General features: G+C 42.6%; 1 protein-coding gene across 23 annotated transcripts in view; it reads left to right on the top strand.

Moving 5' to 3' along the window:
• PHC3 (polyhomeotic homolog 3) overlaps positions 1-20,323 on the top strand; it is a 100,913-nt gene that overhangs the window by 54,930 nt on the left and 25,660 nt on the right. For all 23 annotated transcript variants that reach the window (XR_010116637.1, XR_010116636.1, XR_010116639.1 and 20 more), the window contains 3 exons: positions 5,093-5,246; positions 10,320-10,570; positions 14,268-14,427. Coding sequence is in view for 19 of the 23 variants with exons in the window: in XM_063621597.1 (XP_063477667.1) it covers positions 5,093-5,246; positions 10,320-10,570; positions 14,268-14,427 (565 nt within the window). In the remaining 4 variants the exon portion in view is untranslated. The remainder of the gene's footprint in view (positions 1-5,092; positions 5,247-10,319; positions 10,571-14,267; positions 14,428-20,323) is intronic.

The raw sequence follows: 20,323 nt of genomic DNA, 5'->3' as shown, positions 1-20,323 counted from the left end.
GTTGCCTAGAAAGGAAAATTATCTTGAAAAATACTTTTCTTTAAACATTCTCTAAAAGACATTTTAAGATTTATAAAACTGAAATAAGGTCTCTAATTGTTTAGTCAGAAGGGTCAAATTCATAATTTGTAACTGAGGAGAAGAATCTTCCTAAAGGGTGGTTTTGTATTACACTTCATCCAAGAGATTTTATCACCTAAAAGCTAATAAGTATTAGCTCAGAAAGGAGTTTTGAAGTATTTTTTATTGTTAATACTTGTTTTTTCTTTTCATACTTGGCTTATCCTCAATGTTCTTTAATGAAAAGCGTTTTGGTTCTCATGATACAAATGTATAGATTTTTGTATTCTTGTCATTCTGACTGATCTTAATAGGCACAAAGAGATTGAATTATACTTTCTGTAAATTTTTATTAAAAACAGCGTGTGGTGGCTCACGCCTGTAATCCCAGCACTTTGGGAGGCTGAGGTGGGCGGATCACCTGAGCTCAGGAGTTTGAGACCAGCCTGGCAAACAGGGCGAAACCCTGTCTACACAACAAAATACAAAAATTACCCGGGAATGGTGGCCACGCCTGTACTCCCAGCTACTCGGGATGCTGAGGCAGGAGAATCTCTTGAACCTGGGAGGTGGAGGTTTCAGTGGGCCGAGATTGCATCCTGGGCAACTGAGCGAGACTTTGTCTCAAAAAAAAGGGAAAGAAAATTTTTTTAAAAGTTTATCATTCGGTTATCATGTCTATATTTTCTTTCAATAGATTTTTGGAGTTTACTATGGATATTGTAACAAAAACGGGTTTAGGAAGTGTACAGCACCTTCAAAAAATTTTTAATTTGAATTACTTTCTCACTACCTAGTTCAGTGATTTGGTTTTTAACCAGTAAAAAATAAGGCAGTTTCCAGGCAAGGCATAATAGAAAAGAAAAAAATACAATTTAAAAATAAAAACAAAAAAAAACTTTATAGTCCTTATATATTTTTAATTGTTTATGTTAGGGGAAGTTATGGAGGAACAAATTTGGGATAGAAATATAAGGCTGGGTGTGGTGCCTCACACCTGTAATCCTAGCACTTTGGGAGGCCAAGGCAGGTGGATCACCTGAGGTCAGGAGTTCAAGACCAGCCTGGCCAACACAGAGAAGCCCATCTCTACTAAAAATACAAAAATTAGCTGGGCATGGTGGCGAATGCCTGTAATCCCAGCTACTTGGGAGACTGAGGCAAGAATGGCTTGAACCCGTGAGGCAGAGGTTGCAGTGAGCTGAGATCATACCACTGCACTCCAGCCTGGGTGACAGAGTGAGACTCTGTCTCAAAAAAAAAGAAAAAGAAAAAAAATACATATATATGTATATGGAGCATAATACTTTAAAAACTAAAGCCAAAAATATTTTGTTGCTTCCTGCACTTCTACCTTAAAACATTTTTAGAAGTTTAAAAAATGATATTAATAACTTCTCTGCTATCACTGATACGGTTATTATGCTTGCTATGGATGTTTTCATGTTACCTTTCTAAATATTTTTTAATCTTTTACCTTTCTTTGAGTAACATAGCTCTTTAATAATTTATTAAACTTCTGTTTTTTTATTACCTTTGACCAAATGTGTTATTTTTTCCATTAAAACACATTTCTTCACAGTTTATATTTTTCTGGTTGTTTCAAATACTTAAAGGTAGAAACATATATTTTTTAAGAGATGTGGAAATTCAAAAGATAAGGGTGAATTTTCAAAGTAAAATCAGTATGTTTTTTAAGATACTTAAGAATTAAAGTTTTTATTGACATTTGGCTATAAGTATGTTGAGGGTAGATAATTTAGAACTAATAAACAAATATTCCTCAGTTTATTTAGGAAAGGGAAACAGATGGGAATATTGGACTTTATTGAGGTAAGTTTGGCAGTCTTTGTTATTTTTAGAATAGTTATAGTTATGAGCTAAACAGTAATTGTGATGTGCAGTTTCCTAATGATCTTGTGAGTGAACAAAACCTCCACTTTGCTTTTTTCAACATTTTAATTGTTGAACATTTAGATTTGTTAATGCCGATTGTGCCAGATGTCTGTGACAGATTTGTTTTTGCCTACTTCTTTTATTCATGCACTTATTTCGCCTTTGTATGAGAGTTCTGGAAGTATGTATAGTTAGCTTTAAGTATAATGAGTGGAAAGCATTTTACAGTATTTGATGGATTAGTTCAAAATATGCTTTGTGTTATGGCTCTTTTCATTCTTTAAACTCTTCTGTTGTTTTTAAAAATCAGAATTCTATGTATGATCAAGCTTTGATTTCTTAAAAGATACTCTAGCAGATGTTTGAATAACATGTAACTGTGTTAGGATTAAAGAGAGTTTCAGCATTTTAAGCAAAGATCATGTTCTTTGGAAGAAAAGTACTATCTATTATACTGAAGGAATGCTACATAGATAAAATTGCTGGTTGATAAAACCATACTTGTTTAATTATCTCTGAATTAACATCTCTGACACTAAGGCAAATTATTCACTGTGACAGCACTTGCCCTTGGGGACTAGATTTTTTTTCTTAACCCCCAGACACTTTTTAGAATGATTTTACCTATATTGGGCATTATCATCAATTATCATGAACAGATCTAGCAGATATAATTGTTGCTCCGAACAATAACAAATGACTGCTTTCACTTCTGAGATTCAAGCATGAGGCACAGAATCTCTCTTAGTGAAACTGGTTTCCAGGTGCAGAGTTGTGAGCAAATAACTTTAAAAAATGTTGCATACTTTGTAGCTGATTCAGATCTCAGTTCTGAATTTTATATTTGGCATAATATTATATTTGATATAAAATTATCCAGTAACAGTAGAATTTTAAAGTTGTACAAAAGACAAAAGAGGATGTTTTATTCTTAGTGGAGCCTTGGAAAGATTTTTATTTTATTTTATTTTTGATTGTCACCTATTGTTACCTTTATAACTTACTGTTATATCCTTATAGATGAAACTTGATTGTCCCTTTTACAACACATGGGTTTTGCTGGTTTTAGAAATCCTGATCACTTTTATATATAATTTTATATACTTTAAAACATCAGACTTTTAAAATAGTTTGATTAAAAATGCCCACAATATTAGATGTCACTGAAAGGTTTCTTGTGAATGCTGAAAGTTTTTTTGTTTATTTGTTAACATTTATGGGGCTAGGTGTGCGGTGGCTCATGCCTGTAATCCCAGCACTTTGAAAGGCCAAGGCAGGAGGATCACTTGAGCCTAGGAGTTTGAGACCAGCCTGGGCAACATAGTGAGACCTCGTCTCTACAAAAAACATTTTAAAATGAGCTGGGTGTGTTAGTGAACACCTGTGGTCCCAGCTACTCAGGAGGCTGAGCTTGGAGGTCAAGGCTGAGTGAGCCATGATGGAGCCACTGCACTCCAGCCTGGGCAGCAGAGTGTGACCCTTTCTCAAAAAACACTTCTTTAATGGGAAGATTAGTCAGTTTGGTTAAATAAGATTTTAAAAACTCATAAGTTTTGTAAACAAGTAATAAGCTTTATAGGTAAAAGAAGGGAAATTAACTCTTATGGCTTTGTTTTTAGTAATCATTTTTCATAAATAATGAATGGTTAAGTAAATAATAAATGATAACAAATTAAAATACCCATGTCAATCTCTAGAAGTATTCTTTGAAATGGAAACATTAATAATAAGGTACTGACCAGGTGTGGTGGCTCACGCCTGTAATCCCAGAACTTTGGGAGGCCAAGGCAGGCGGATCACAAGGTCAAGAGAGCAAGACCATCATGGCCAACCTGGTGAAACCCTGTCTCTACTAAAAAGTACAAAAAATTAGCTGGGCATGGTGGCGCGTGCCTGTAGTCCCAGCTACTCGGGGTGGCTGAGCCAGGAGAATTGCTTGAACCCAGGAGGCAGAGATTGCAGTGAGCTGAGATCGCACCACTGCACTCCAGCCTGGCAACAGAGCGAGACTCTGTCAAAAAAAAAAAAAAAAAAAAAAAAGTATTTCTAGTTACATAACTCCTTCTCAGGGTGCTTTCAATTCCATTTTCGTTTTTCTTTGAGATGGAGTCTCACTGTCACCCAGGCTGGAGTGCAGTTGCCTGATCTTGGCTCACTGCAACCTCTGCCTCCCAGGTTCAAGTGATTCTCTTGATTCAGCCTCCCAAGTAGCTGGAACTACAGGCGCCCGCCACCATGCCTGGCTAATTTTTTGTATTTTTTTAGTAGAGGTAGGGTTTCACCATGTTGGCCAGGCTATTGTGGAACTCCTGACCTCCGGTGATCACCCTCCTCAGCCTCCCAAAGTGCTGGATTGCAGGCATGAGCCACTGCACCTGGCCCCATTTTCCTTCTTAAGTATAATCTTTATAATTGGATAACAAGGTGGTTAAGTTATAGACTTAAAAACTTTCTCCCATAAGTATGGAACATTGTAAAAAGAGTAAAAAAAATAAGGTGTCAAAGAGCTTAGGCTGTGTGTGTGTGCGTGTGTGTGTATTTCAAGGAAAGATATTTTCTGTTTGCATATTATATATAAAGAGTCAGATTGTTGAGTAGAACAGAAAAGGAGAGATATAATTGTATGTCTTTTTTTGTAGATTCTCAGATGTTACTTTTTATAATTTAATCTTTAAATTACATAATAATAAGGAAGAGCCTGGGATAGAATCCTACATGTCCTAATATAATGTGTCATTGTGGGAATTCACTTAGTGTGCCTATGAAAAATGTTAGTATCTGTTTTGATTCATGACAGTTAGAAGCTAACAAAAACAGTTGAATTCTCAAAATCGTTATTTTATTTGTATTTTTTAATTATCGAAATTAAAAATATGTTCAGACTTGACTATCATCTTTTTGGAAACCTTAGTGATTTTTGGTCTAGATACTGATCCACAGCTTGCTTTCAGTCAAATATTATCAAGAAATATGAAAAACTTCATTTGAGCAATTTTAAAGTTTCAGCCTGTCAGAGTAGTCATTTTTACCTTGTTTTTAAATTTAATACACATAGAATTTAATTTTCTGAAATTAAGAACACCTGATAAAATTTAGTTTTAGAAACATTTTAAGGCAGTGTGGTTTGTCATTGCAGGTTTATCAGGTAGAAGATGTGTGTGAAGAAGAAATGCCAGAAGAGTCAGATGAATGTGTCCGGATGGATAGAACCCCACCACCACCCACTTTGTCTCCAGCAGCTATAACTGTGGGGAGAGGAGAAGATTTGACTTCTGAACATCCTTTGTTAGGTGAGAAAATACCAAAATTTGTGGAAATTTTTCTATTTGATAAATGTTAATAATAGGAAAAGTTGATTTTTTTTCCCTCTCCTCCTTTCCCCTCGTTTTGTAGCTGGAATTACAGGTGCACACCATTACACCTGGCTAATTTTTTATTTTTTATAGTGATGAGGTTTTACTATGTTGCTTAGGCTGGTCTTGAACTACTGGCCTTTAGCGATTCTCCTGCCTTGGCCTTGCAAAGTATCAGGATTACAGGTGTGAGCCATTGCACCAGGCCTGTTTTTTCACTAGAGATGATGTTAAACGAATTTGTTATGGTAGTTAATTGTAACAAAATGCAGAATTGAGTTTAAGGTTTTTTTTTGAAACAGGGTCTCACTCTGTCATCCAGGCTCAGTCATAGCTCATTGCAGCCCCTATCTCCTGAGCTCAAGTGATTCTTCTGCCCCAGCTTCCAAATAACTGGGTCTACAGGAACCTTCCAGCACACTTGGCTAATTTTTTATTTTTGTAGAGATACGGTCTCATCCCGTTGCCCAGGCTTGTCCCAAACTCCTGAGTACAAGTGATCCTCTTGCCTCGGCTTCCCAAAGTGCTGGGATTACAGGTGTGAGCTACCATGCCCAGCCTGGAAAATTCTTTAATAGCAGGGAAGCTCAATAGCTTATAAATTGTTCAGTACCATCCAGATGAAAACCTATCATTTCAGGCTTCTAATTTTTAGTGGTTTGTGCAGACATGTTTCATGTGCTCATTCACATTCATGTATCAGACTATTTCTAGTTTAAAAATTAGAATTAATGAAAATTATTTCAAAAGATTTAAATTATACTTTCCAAAAATCATAAAGTATTCTAAGCCATATGTGATATTCCTCACAATTGTTTGTGATTCAGACTAAGTGCTTTTAGACATGGATTAAAAAAATTCTTACCTGGACTCGTTGGTGCATCCCCAGAGTCCCAGCTTCATCAGAGGCTGAGGTAGGAGGATCGCTTGAGCCCTGGAGTTTTCAGTTCTGCCTGTACAACAGAGCAACACTGTGTCTGTTAAAAAAAAAGTTCTTGTGCTTAACCATTCCAATTCTTATTCACTATTTCAGTGCTGTTTATAAGTTCAAATAAATCTCCTATATGTGCTTCCTCACAAAGCTACTGTGTATTCTAGGTATTTTACTAAACACAGATGTTTCATGTTATTTTTTATAATTTATGAATGTTAGGATTAGAGGTTGGCACACTGCTCACTGTTCAGATCTTTTCTGCTGCCTATTTTCTTTCTTTTTTTTAAGATATAGGGTCTCACGATGTTGCCCAGGCTGGCGTCTAACTCCTGGGCTCATGTAATCCTGCCTCAGCCTCCTGAATAGCTGGTACTATAAGTGCTCTCTGCCATGCCTGGCGTGCTGCTTATTTTTGTATGGTCCAAGCTAATGACGGCTTTTACATTTCTGAATGATTGAAAACAAAAGAAGAGTAATAGTTCATGTCATGAAAATATATATAAAATTCAAATTTCATTGTCCGTAAATAAAGTTCTGTGAAACATAGTCACACACTCATTTGTTCAGATATTATGGCTGCTTTTTACTAACCACAGAGTTGAGTAGCCGTAGAAACTATACGGCCATTTATGGAAAGTTTGCTGACCCCTGATCTGACTAATACTAATCTTGCTTCCGGCTTCGTTGTACGTATTCTGTTCTATTGAATATCTTATTGCCCTCATGATCATTTTCAGTTAAGAAGGACTACTACAACAGGCATGGAAACAAACTGTTATGGGACACTGACCCTGTCTGCTGTCCAGGCAACCCTTGCCCTCTGCTTTCTTTAGCGTGCCATATCCCCTTCCCTTCTTTTTTCTTGAGCTTCTGTTCCCTCACTACTATTGCAAATCTCTAGAGAGCATAAAAGGGGAAATTTAATTTTCTTTTATCTTTTCCTCCTCCTGAAAAGTAGAAAACATTTAGCCAATAAACTTATATAAAATATTGAAGGTGAGTTTTATATTACTTTTTTTTTTTTTTTTTTTTTTTGAGATGGAGTCTGGCTCTGTCGCCCAGGCTGGAGTGCAGTGACATGATCTCGGCTCACTGCAACTTTTGCCTCCTGGGTTCAAGTGATTCTTCTGCTTCAGCATCCCGAGTAGCTGGGATTACAGGCGCCTGGCTAGTTTTTGTATTTTAGTAGACACAGGGTTTCACTATGTTGGCCAGGTGGCTCTCGAACTCTTGACCTCAGGTGATCTACCCACCTCGGCCTCCCAAAATGCTGGGATTACAGACATGAGCCACTGCGCCTGGCCTATTATTGTCTTTTTATTCAAAGTAATACCTCATAAGACTTAAGAAAGTTTATAGTATCAAATCTTTGTGGTTTACACTGAAATGGATTTATGTTGCTGCGGATTAACTGGAGTTTTGATTTAAAGGCAGGAATGTAAGTTTTATTGCTAATCTGTCATGAGATTAGAGTTACAAAAAAAAGGCAGTTTTATTGAATAGTAAACTTACATTTTAGTTGTGATTTAATTACAAAATAAGCATTACTAATAGTACTTGAAGGAAGTTTAAACATTTCTGAAATATTGGAACACAAGAGTATCTTTCCATGTTTTCCTCAGGAATGTAGTCTGAGATCCTGACAAGCACATCTCTCTGGCTAAATTGTCAAAGTACAATATAGACTTGAATCTTCCTATAGTTTACCTCTTACTTACTACTCTTCTGTAATATTTGAGGGGGAACTAAAGCGCAGGTTGATTTTTTTTTTTTTTTTTTTTTTTTTTTTTTTTTTTTACAGTAACTCATCAAATCTTGAAATAAACTAACTTGCAGAAATAGACTTGTTTCCATCTGGGATTCAGTTGTTCTAAATCTTTAAAATTCTTTGAAAGTAAAAAGCATCTATACAAAAAGGTAGAAAAATCTCACATCTCTTGCTCAGTCAATGATACTGAGAATAGACAGATTTGTGGCAAAATTTTATCAGTTAGAACTTGGGTTTTCTCTCATACTTCTCTTAAATCTAGAGGGTGTAATAATTGTCTTTCTTTTCTATTGTAATACATGAGTGTTTCTCATGTTTTCGATTTTTACAACTTATGTAAATAGCTATTACCATCTTCAAAAAGTTGGTAATTTATAGCTCTATTTTAACAAAATTTAGGACTATAAGTTTGGCACATTTATGCACATGATCTAGATATTAATTAGAATATACACCAAGCATTATTTCTTGAACAAACCAAATTATGCTTAGTGCAGCTTTATATTTTAAAAGTAAAGTATCTCTTATCTCTAAATCTGTAACGGACATTAAAATTTTAATTTAGGTTTCAGTTCTCCATAGATTTATTTTTTCCATTCTATAGAAAAGTGCCTTTCAGTCCTACTTCAGAATTTTTAATCTTTTATCCTTTGTCCCCTAGAAGTATATATGAAGATTTGGTATGTGAGATAGGATTTTTGTGAAGTTCCTTAGTTTGATAATATGTTTGTACAATTGTGTATTTGTTCCTAGAAATCAGCACATTAACATTCTCTGCTGCTGATTTTTTCTTTTTTCTTTTTTTCTTTTTTTTAGCTTTTTATAGATTGTGTGACTTTGTGTGACTGTAAACAGGTTTTCCAGTACAGTTTATTTTGGTGGATTATTTGGTGAAACTAGGTTAATTTATGGATATAACTGCTGTGAAGGCTGGGCATGGTGGCTTATACCTGTTATCTCAGCACTTTGAGAGGCTGAGGCAAGAGGATCACTTGAGTCTAGGAATTCCAGACTAGCTGGGCAACAAAGTGAGACCCCATCTCTACAAAAAACATTAAAAAAAAATTTATCCAGGCAGCCAGGCGTGGTGAGTGGCTCATGCCTGTAATACCAGCACTTTGGCAGGCCGAGGCGGGCGGATCATGAGGTCTGGAGATAGAGACCATCCTGGCTAACACGATGAAACCCCGTCTCTACTAAAAATACAAAAAATTAGCTAGGCATGGTGGCGGGCACCTGTAGTCCTAGCCACTCGGGAGGCTGAGGCAGGAGAATGGCATGAACCCGGGAGGCAGAGCTTGCAGTGAGCCGAGATCGTGCCACTGCACTCCAACCTGGGTGACAGAGCGAGACTCTGTCTCAAAAAAATAAAAATTTTCCAGGAAGGCATGGTGGCACGCACCTGTGATCCCAGCTACTCAAGAGGCTAAGGTGGGAGAATCACCTGAGCCTGGGAGGTTGAGGCTGCAGTGAGCCTTGATCATGCCGTTGGACTCCAGCTTGGGCAACATGTACCCGGTCTCCAAAAAATATATAAATAAATAAATCTACTTATTCTGTGGATTTCATGACCCCATTTCATTTAAGTGTACTTTCAAAGTACTCCACTGCCCCACCTATACCATTTGGAATATATAAATAGGAACATAGGGGATTTAATAGCTTAAAATTAAAAAACATCAAAACAAAACCAAGCAACCATTTTAGTATAAATTATTCATAAGTTTATATCTTAAAATATTTTCATGTCTCAATGGGAACAATTTTTTTTTTTTTTTTTTTTTGAGACAGAGTTTCACTCGTCGCCCAGGCTGGAGTGCAGTGGCACAGTCTCAGCTCACTGCAGCCTCCACCTCCTGGGCTCAAGCGATTCTCCTGTCTCAGCCTCCCAAGTAGCTGAGATTACAGGCATGCGTCACCATGCTCTGCTAATTTTGTATTTTTTTTTTTTTTAGTAGAGATGGGGTTTTACTGTGTTGGCCAGGATGGTCTCGAACTCCTCTCCTCAGGTGATCCACCCACTTCGGCCTCCCAAAGTGCTGGCATTACAGGCATGAGCCATTGCGCCAGGCCCAATTTGTTAAACAAAGGTTTGAATAACTTTGAGCAAGTTACCCTCTTCTATAAAGTGGAAATAATAGTAGCTTCTACCTTAGAAGATTATTGTACAGATTAAATGAGGTCTTAAGGTTCTTAGAACAGTTTTTGAAAGTACCAGATATTAACTATTGTTATTATTCTTGAATTCTCTTTCATTTGCTTGGGCAAAATGCTAAAAAATTTTTTAAATGACTTTTTTTTTTTTCAGAGCAAGTGGAATTACCTGCTGTGGCATCAGTCAGTGCTTCAGTAATTAAATCTCCATCAGATCCCTCACATGTTTCTGTTCCACCACCTCCATTGTTACTTCCAGCTGCCACCACAAGGAGTACCAGTACATCTATGCACAGTAGCATTCCCAGTATAGAGAACAAACCTCCACAGGCTATTGTTAAACCACAGATCCTAACCCATGTTATTGAAGGCTTTGTGATTCAGGAGGGATTGGAGCCATTTCCTGTAAGTAGCAAGCATATTTCCGTGTGTGTTTATAATTTATATAACGTTATCTTAAAAATTACATATTACTGTTCTCTAATAAAAAGCTTGTAATTTTATTTCAAGAAAGTTGTCCATTTTAATCTAGCATTTATCTTTCTACTTCCTTTATTTCCAAATGTTTATGCAGAATTTTATGCCAGCTAAGTTTAGATGCATAAACTAAGGGAAAAAATGAAAAAAATTTCAGGACATATTTTTTATAATTTTTAGAGAAAGGTAGTTGGAAGTTTATCCGGTGAAATAAACTTTTATATTTTTTCTTTTTTTTTTAGACAGGATCTTGCTCTGTTGCCCAGGCTAGAGTGCAGTGGTGCGATCATGGCTCACTGTTACCTTGACTCCTGGGGCTCAATTGATTCTTCTACCTCAGCCACCTGAGTAGCTGAGACTACAGGTGTGTGCCACCGTGCCCCACTAATTTTTGTATTCTTTTGTAGAGACAAGGTCTTGCCGTGTTGCCCAGGCTGGTTTTTAACTCCTGGGGTCCCAAAGTGCTGGGATTACAGGCATGAGCCATGGCATGGCACTCGGCTTATTTTTTCTTTTTAAGGGAACTGAAATGACAGCTGAAGTGTACTACTATTTTTATTTTTATTTATTTATTTGTGTTTTTGAGAAAGAGTCTCGCTCTGTCACCCAGGCTGGAGTGCAGTGGCACTATCTCAGCTCACTGCAACCTCTGCCTCCCGGGTTCAGGTGTTTCTCATGCGTTAGCTACCTCAGTAGCTGGGACTACAGGCATGCACCACCATGCCTGACCAATTTTTGTAGTTTTAGTACCGAAGAGAGGGTTTCACCATGTTGACCAGGCTGGTCCAAACTCCTGGCCTCAAGTGATCTACCGCCTCAGCCTCCCAAAGTGCTGGGATTACAGGTGTGACCCACTGCACCTGGCCATAAAGTGTATTATTTTAAATCATCTGAAGTTACCCAGTTGATGGTTTGTAATTAGCAAATATATTTTCTCATTCCTAAATTTCAGCCCTCAATCATATTTTTCAAATGCTTTAAAATGTTCTGCTCAAAATGAAGGTGCTCTATCACTACAGGTCCTAGAACTTGAGGCTAAGCTGTACATAATTTGTATGCTAATATCTAGAGATAAACATTTTTCCTTAGAAAGTATATCAAAGACAAGCATAAATAAAAATATGAAAAATTTTTTGAAGGCCTTTTGAGTCATCTGGATTTTCAGATTCATGGGTGAAAATCTTGCATTATGATAGATAGCTACCCAGTCAGTTGTTTTTGTGTTCAGTTTCGTGTGTGTGTGTGTGTGTGTGTGTCAAACTTGGATTTCCTATAACAATTCTCATACAGTGGATGGAGGAACAGTCTTTTTTTCCCATCCACTCCATACTGACTGTGTAACCTTTGTCAAGTCATTCAAACTTTCTGATCTTTGTTTTGCTTATTCGTCAGATGGAGATGGTGCTTTGCTCTTAGGGTTGTCGAGAGAACTAAATGTGCATAAATTATTCTGTATGGTACCTGGCACTTCATGGCCATAGACAGTATTATCTGTTATCACTAGTGAGAGCCATAACTTCTGTTTTTCACATTATAAAACTAATGCATGTTCTAAATGGAAAATTTGGGAAATGTACAGGGCAAATGATCCCCATTAATACCACAATATGTTTATGTATATATATACCACAGTACACATTGATACCACAGTATGTGTATGTGTATATATACCACAATACATATGTGGTATATATACACATACACATACTGTGGTATTAATGTATATGTGTTTGTGTATATATATAATGTATATGTGTTATATATACATACATATAATCAAGATTATTATTGTACATACAGTTCTTTCACTGAGGAAATTTGAGTATTTATTTTCTCATATTATTAATAGTATTGGAAACATTTTGAAATGTTACATAATATTTCACTTTATGGACATCCGTAATTTATGTAATCTTTCCATTATTGTTGGACATTAGGTTTCCATTTTTTCACTGTTCAAATAGTTCTGAAAGGAATATCTATATATATAAATCATACACATTTTAAGTAAGTTTCTTAGTATGAATTCCTAAAAATAGAGTTATTATGTCATATTACATAGATATTCATAAGATTCTTGATACATGTTACTGAATTATTTTTTGGGAAAATGATTTAAATTTATTCATCCGTGAGAAGTGTATGCCCTTAGCATTGAATATGCGTTTTTCTTCAAGCAATAACTTTCGTAAATTTTAATTTCACTTGAGGCATATTAAATATCTAACTGAAATGAACAAAATGTTTAAAAAGTTTGTGAGTAATTATACTCTAAGGTTAAATGTAGACGTTTCTATCCAATAAGCTGTTGCTCCCCATATGTGGCAGATATTGGAGACTTAACCAGCATTCTTGAGGAATAAGATGTTCTAGTCATTCTGTTTTTTAAATTAGCTGAGGGCTCACCAGTGAATCAATGAATATATTTCATCTGAGTTTTTTTTTGTTGAAAATACTTCTAAAATAAGTACTATTCCTGAGTTAACCAAGTATACTGAATATAAGTGAATATTTTGATGTTAATTTGTTAATATTTGAGGATTTTCCATTTCTTTTGTGATTATAGTGGATTAATTTGCTAAACTAGGATTCAAGAGACTTGAGTTCTAGTCCTCATTCTGTTTTTGTAAACAAATCACCTAAACATTTTGAATTTTAGTTTTCTTATCCAGAAAATACATCCAATAATTTTCTGTCTTGATCATTAACCCTACAAATAAAAAGCTTTGTGCATGAAAAATCTTAATTAGCTGAGGATACTGGCATGTCAAAATTTACTGATGATCTTTTCTTTGTCTTGCATTCATATGGAAAACACTAAAATTGGCTGGGCACAGTGGCTCACGCCTGTAATCCCAGCACTTTGGGAGGCTGAGGCGGGCGGATCACCTGAGGTTGGGAGTTCGAGATCAGCCTGACCAACATGGAGAAACCCCGTCTCTACTAAAAATACAAAATTAGCCAGGTGTAGTGGCACATGCCTGTAATCCCAGCTACTTGGGAGGCCGAGACAGGAGAATCACTTGAACCTGGCAATTGGAGGTTGTGGTGAGCCAGATTGCACCATTGCAGCAAGAGCAAAACTGTGTCTCAAAAAAGAAAGAAAGAAAGAAAAAGAAAACGCTAAAATTTATAAAGAAAAAAAGTTAGTCTCCACAAAGAACTTGAGAGAGAATTGCTTAATTGAGTAGACTTTTTAAAGTTAAAAAAAAAACAAACCCAACTCCTAAATATACTGACAGTTATTGCCTTTGTTTTTCAGTGTTGGACTGAGCTACCAAAATATTCACAGTGCAGGATAACTGGATGATTAGTATTAATTCTGAAGATAAGGAATTGCTGAATTTTAAGACTTTTTTCCAAAAACTCCTTGCCTAAACTCAAGACAGTAGGTTCCATTTGACAGAGACTTTGAAGCAGCTGTACTGCTGTTGACCAGAAATAAACCATTCATGTCCAGTCTGCCTCACCTTTTCCCAAGGAATAAGGCACTTAATAAATGGATCTGATAGTTGAACTAGTAAATTATCACAAATAGGTTTCATTTTAAGAGTTTTTTAAACCAAAGTATTTCTGAATGTCTTTTTGGAGATTGTTTCATTTTATCATTTCTCCTTTTTTAAAGGTGAGTCGTTCCTCTTTGCTAATAGAACAGCCTGTGAAAAAACGGCCTCTTTTGGATAATCAGGTGATAAATTCAGTGTGTGTTCAGCCAGAGCTACAGAATAATACAAAACATGCAGATAATTCATCTGACACAGAGATGGAAGACATGATTGCTGAAGGTTTGTGGGTTTCACTTAAGATACCTTTTAATTTAACTTTTACTTTTCCTGCTTGAAACAGGATGTGGATTTCTATTCTGTACAGAATTTCACTGGAAGTATTCAACTTTTATTCTCATATAATGCACCATTTGAGTAAAATAATGGGAAAGCTAATCAGACTGTCAATGGTCACATAACTAAAATAGCAAGATTAGTGCTAATTTCTTCAATGTCAGTTTGACTTTTGAAGGAGTGTGGGTGGGAAAATTTCCATCATATGTGAGAGAAGGCAATTCAGAATTTTAGTATCAAAACAATCAGTTTTCTCACTTTTTTAAAGCAGACTTAAGTAACAAATGAGTATTTTACTGAGTTTGCTTAAAATTTTAGAGCCTCTGGGTTGTTTCGTTTCAGGCTTTCTGCATGTTGATGTTTGACATCAGGTGGATATTATAATTGTATTAAGTATATACTCTTCATTCAAGAGGTGATTACATTTGTTCAACGAGAAAACTCCTTTTTTATAGACTTTATTCTAATAAAGAATGAAATAAGGCCAGGCACGATGGCTCATGCCTGTAATCCCAACACTTCAGGAGGCCGAGGCAGGCAGATCACTTGAGGTTAGGAGTTTGAGACCAGCCTGACCAACATGGTGAAACCCTGTCTCTACTAAAAATACATAAATTAGCCAGGTGTGGTGGCATGCACCTGTAATACCAGCTACTTGGGAGGCTGAGGCAGAAGGATTGCTTGAACCCTGGAGGCGGAGGTTGCAGTGAGCTGAGATTGTGCCACTGCACTACAGCCTGGGTGACAGAGCAAGACTCCATCTCAAAAAAGGCCAGGCGCGGTAGCTCATGTCTGTAATCCCAGCACTTTGGGAGGCTGAGGTGGGCCTGGTGGCGTGTGCCTGTAATCCCAGCTACTTTGGAGGCTGAGGCAGGAGAATCGCTTGAACCAGGGAGTCGGAAGTTGCAGTGAGCTGAAATTGTGCCACTGCACTCCAGCCTGGCGACAGAGCAAGATTCTGTCTCAAAAAAAATGAAATAAAATAAATAGAAGTCCAAGTGATATCCAAAATGACTGAAGGAAAGCAAACAAAAATAAAAATGAAAACGGTATTTTATACCTCGAATTTGCTATTCAAAAGCGGCAAAGTTTTTACTGTTTTTTGGGGTGAGATTCTGAATTGCCATGTTCTATAGGAGCATCTTCGTGAGACTATTCTTCTTGATTTTGATCATGGCCCTTCAGGTGATAGAGTTCAATTTAATGCAGTAGCATTTAGAATAGTCAGGGCCCTGTAGTAGTGAATTAACACTTGTGTCTAATCCTCAATGTATTAGTATATTTCATTAAAATTAATTTACTCACTTTACAAATATTTATTGAGCCTATACTGTGTGCCTTTACTTCGCTAAATTAAGCGAAATAGCATGCTGGTAAGCAAACTAGATATTGTCTTTGCCCATAGATTTTCTAACTTAAAAGGATGACACCTCTGACATTGTTAGCTCTTTATAAACTGTTGCAACATATTAATCACAGTTTTCTTATTTGAACAGCAAAGAGTATACTAGTTTAAAATTTGATTTTCACTACTTATTCTGAGTTCAGTTTGATTGGTTTTAATTTGGAAGAATGTTAACCATGAAAAATTTCAAACATTCATTAGAAATTGTATAATAAATTCCCAATCACCCAGACTCAACATTATCACCCAATTTCTTTTTTTTTTTTTTTTTTTTTTTTTTTTTATTAATTTTTTTGCATACAAAAACAATAAACATTTTCTAAAAATACATACAAACAAAAAGATGCGTATCAAACATATTAGGAAGGTTGCACATGGGAAGTCGGGGAATAGAAATGGGGGTGGGAGTTAAAATAAATGAGAGAGGGACTTTATATGGATAAGTGATAATAACTCAATCCTCTATTTGACAAAGAAGAGGGAGAAGGAAGAGGAAGAAAAAGAAAGTGGGATAAAGGATCAGAAAGGGAGGAAAATAGAAAAAATTAGAGTATGACTCCAGGGTAGACCTGTTTTGTTGTCATTGAGTTGGTTGGTTGGTTTGTCTGTTGTATTCTTCATGTTTCGCCAAGTTGGCCAGACTGGTCTTGAACTCCTAGCCCGAAGTGATCAACCCGCCTCGCCCCCCAGAGTGCCGGGACCACAGGCGTGAGCCACCACGTCCAGCCCCCACATTGCTTCTGGCCTCCGTGGTAGACCTCCCAGACGGAGCGGCCAGGCAGAGGAGCTCCTCACTTCTACCCAGACACGGGGCGGCCGGGCAGAGGGGCTCCTCACTTCCCAGACGGGGCGGCCAGGCAGAGACGCTCCTCACTTCTTCCCAGACGATAGGTGGCCGGGCAGAGGCGCTCCTCACTTCCCAGACGATGGGTGGCCGGGCAGAGGCGCTCCTCACTTCCCAGACGATGGGTGGCCGGGCAGAGGCGCTCCTCACTTCCCAGACGATGGGCGGCCGGGCAGAGGCGCTCCTCATCTCCCAGACGATGGGTGTCCGGGCAGAGGCACTCCTCACTTCCCAGATGGGGCAGCCGGGCAGAGGCGCTCCTCACTTTCCAGATGATGGGTGGCCGGGCAGAGGCGCTCCTCACCTCCCAGACGATGGGTGGCCTGGCAGAGGCGCTCCTCACCTCCCAGACGATGGGTGGCCGGGCAGAGGCGCTCCTCACCTCCCAGACGGGGCGGCCGGGCAGAGGCGCTCCTCACTTCTTCCCGGACGGGGCGGCCGGGCAGAGGCGCTCCTCACTTCCCAGACGATGGGTGGCCGGGCAGAGGCGCTCCTCACTTCCCAGACGATGGGTGGCCGGGCAGAGGCGCTCCTCACTTCCCAGACGATGGGTGGCTGTGCAGAGGCACTCCTCACTTCTTCCCGGATGGGGCGCCCGGGCAGAGGCGCTCCTCATTTCTTCCCGGACGGGGCGGCCGGGCAGAGGCGCTCCTCACTTCCCAGACGGGGCGGCCGGGCTGAGGCGCTCCTCACTTCTTCCCAGACGGGGGCGGCCGGGCAGAGGCGCTCCTCACTTCTTCCCGGACGGGGCGGCCGGGCAGAGGCGCTCCTCACTTCTTCCCGGGCGGGGCGGCCGGGCAGAGGCGCTCCTCACTTCTTCCCGGGCGGGGCGGCCGGGCAGAGGCGCTCCTCACTTCTTCCCGGGCGGGGCGGCCGGGCAGAGGCGCTCCTCACTTCTTCCCGGGCGGGGCGGCCGGGCAGAGGCGCTCCTCACTTCTTCCCGGGTGGGGCGGCCGGGCAGAGGCGCTCCTCACTTCTTCCCGGACGGGGCGGCCGGGCAGAGGCGCTCCTCACTTCTTCCCGGACGGGGCGGCCGGGCAGAGGCGCTGCTCACTTCCCAGACGGGGCGGCCGGGTAGGGGCACTCCTCACTTCCCAGACGGGGCGGCCGGGCAGAGGCGCTCCTCACTTCCCAGACGGTGGGTGGCCGGGCAGAGGCGCTCCTCACTTCCCAGACGATGGGTGACCGGGCAGAGGCGCTCCTCACTTCTTCCCGGATGGGGCGGCCGGGCAGAGGCGCTCCTCGCTTCTTCCCGGTTGGGGCGCCCGGGCAGAGGCTCTCCTCATTTCTTCCCGGACGGGGCGGCCGGGCAGAGGCGCTCCTCACTTCCCAGACAGGGCGGCCGGGCTGAGGCGCTCCTCACTTCTTCCCGGACGGGGGCGGCCGGGCAGAGGCGCTCCTCACTTCTTCCCGGACGGGGCGGCCGGGCAGAGGCGCTCCTCACTTCTTCCCGGGCGGGGCGGCCGGGCAGAGGCGCTCCTCACTTCTTCCCGGGCGGGGCGGCCGGGCAGAGGCGCTCCTCACTTCTTCCCGGGCGGGGCGGCCGGGCAGAGGCGCTCCTCACTTCTTCCCGGACGGGGCGGCCGGGCGGAGGCGCTCCTCACTTCCCAGACGATGGGTGGCCGGGCGGAGGCGCTCCTCACTTCCCAGACGGTGGGTGGCCGGGCGGAGGCGCTCCTCACTTCCCAGACGGTGGGTGGCCGGGCAGAGGCGCTCCTCACTTCCCAGACGGTGGGTGGCCGGGCAGAGGCGCTCCTCACTTCCCAGACGGTGGGTGGCCGGGCAGAGGCGCTCCTCACTTCCCAGACGGTGGGTGGCCGGGCAGAGGCGCTCCTCACTTCCCAGACGGTGGGTGGCCGGGCAGAGGCGCTCCTCACTTCCCAGACGGGGCGGCCGGGCAGAGGCACTGCTCACTTCCCAGACGGGGCGGCCGGGTAGAGGCACTCCTCACTTCCCAGACGGGGCGGCCGGGCAGAGGCGCTCCTCACCTCCCAGACGGGGCGGCCGGGTAGAGGCACTCCTCACTTCCCAGACGGTGGGTGGCCGGGCAGAGGCGCTCCTCACTTCCCAGACGATGGGTGGCCGGGCAGAGGTGCTCCTCACTTCTTCCCGGACGGGGCGGCCGGGCAGAGGCGCTCCTCACTTCTTCCCGGACGGGGGCGGCCAGGCAGAGGCGCTCCTCACTTCTTCCCGGACGGGGCGGCCGGGCAGAGGCGCTCCTCACTTCTTCCCGGGCGGGGCGGCCGGGCAGAGGCGCTCCTCACTTCTTCCCGGGCGGGGCGGCCGGGCAGAGGCGCTCCTCACTTCTTCCCGGGCGGGGCGGCCGGGCAGAGGCGCTCCTCACTTCTTCCCGGGCGGGGCGGCCGGGCAGAGGCGCTCCTCACTTCCCAGACGATGGGTGGCCGGGCAGAGGCGCTCCTCACTTCCCAGACGGTGGGTGGCCGGGCAGAGGCGCTCCTCACTTCCCAGACGGGGCGGCCGGGCAGAGGCGCTCCTCACTTCCCAGACGGTGGGTGGCCGGGCAGAGGCGCTCCTCACTTCCCAGACGGTGGGTGGCCGGGCAGAGGCGCTCCTCACCTCCCAGACGGTGGGTGGCCGGGCAGAGGCGCTCCTCACTTCCCAGACGGTGGGTGGCCGGGCAGAGGGGTTCCTCACTTCCCAGACGGTGGGTGGCCGGGCAGAGGCGCTCCTCACTTCCCAGACGGTGGGTGTCCGGGCAGAGGCGCTCCTCACTTCCCAGACGGTGGGTGTCCGGGCAGAGGCGCTCCTCACTTCCCAGACGGTGGGTGGCCGGGCAGAGGCGCTCCTCACTTCCCAGACGGTGGGTGGCCGGGCAGAGGCGCTCCTCACTTCCCAGACGGTGGGTGGCCAGGCAGAGGCGCTTCTCACTTCCCAGACGGGGCGGCCGGGCAGAGGCGCTCCTCACCTCCCAGACGGGGCGGCCGGGCAGAGGTGCTCCTCACCTCCCAGACGGGGCGGCCGGGCAGAGGCGCTCCCCACCTTCCAGATGGGGCGGCGGCCGGGCAGGGGCTGCAATCCCATCACCCTGGCAGGCCAAGGCAGGCGGCCGGGGGGCAGAGGCCGCCGCGAGGCCAGACCACGCCACCGCCCTTCAGCCCGGGCAATACCGAGCACTGGGTGAGCGAGACTCCGTCTGCAGTCCCAGTACCTCGGGAGGCTGAGGCGGGCAGAGCACTCGGCGTCAGGAGCTGGTGAGCAGCGTGGCCAAGATGGCGAACGCGTGCCTGCATGCAAAGGAGAAAAGGCAGGCAGCGGTGGCGGGCGCCGGCAGTCCCAGGGAGTCCGCGGCGCGGGCAGCAGCAAGCCGAGTAGACTGCAGCCTGGGCCAGAGAGGGAAAGAAAGGAAGGAAAGAAAGAAAGAAAGGAAAGAAAGAAAGAAAGAAAGAAAGGAAAGGAAGGAAGGAAGGAAGGAAGGAAGGAAGGAAGGAAGGAAGGAAGGAAGGATCACCCAATTTCAACATTATTTTGCCACATTAGCTTCATCATTCATTTTGTTTTCCTTCCTCCATTCCTAACCCCCCCTCTTCTTTTTTCTTCTCTCTTCTTTCTTTCCTTTCTTTCTTTCTTGTTTT

The sequence above is a fragment of the Symphalangus syndactylus genome, chromosome 17, assembly GCF_028878055.3.
Source record: "Symphalangus syndactylus isolate Jambi chromosome 17, NHGRI_mSymSyn1-v2.1_pri, whole genome shotgun sequence".
NCBI lineage: Eukaryota > Metazoa > Chordata > Mammalia > Primates > Hylobatidae > Symphalangus > Symphalangus syndactylus.
The sequence above is the reverse complement of the archived record's forward strand: the minus strand, read 5'-3'. Positions and strand labels throughout refer to the sequence as shown.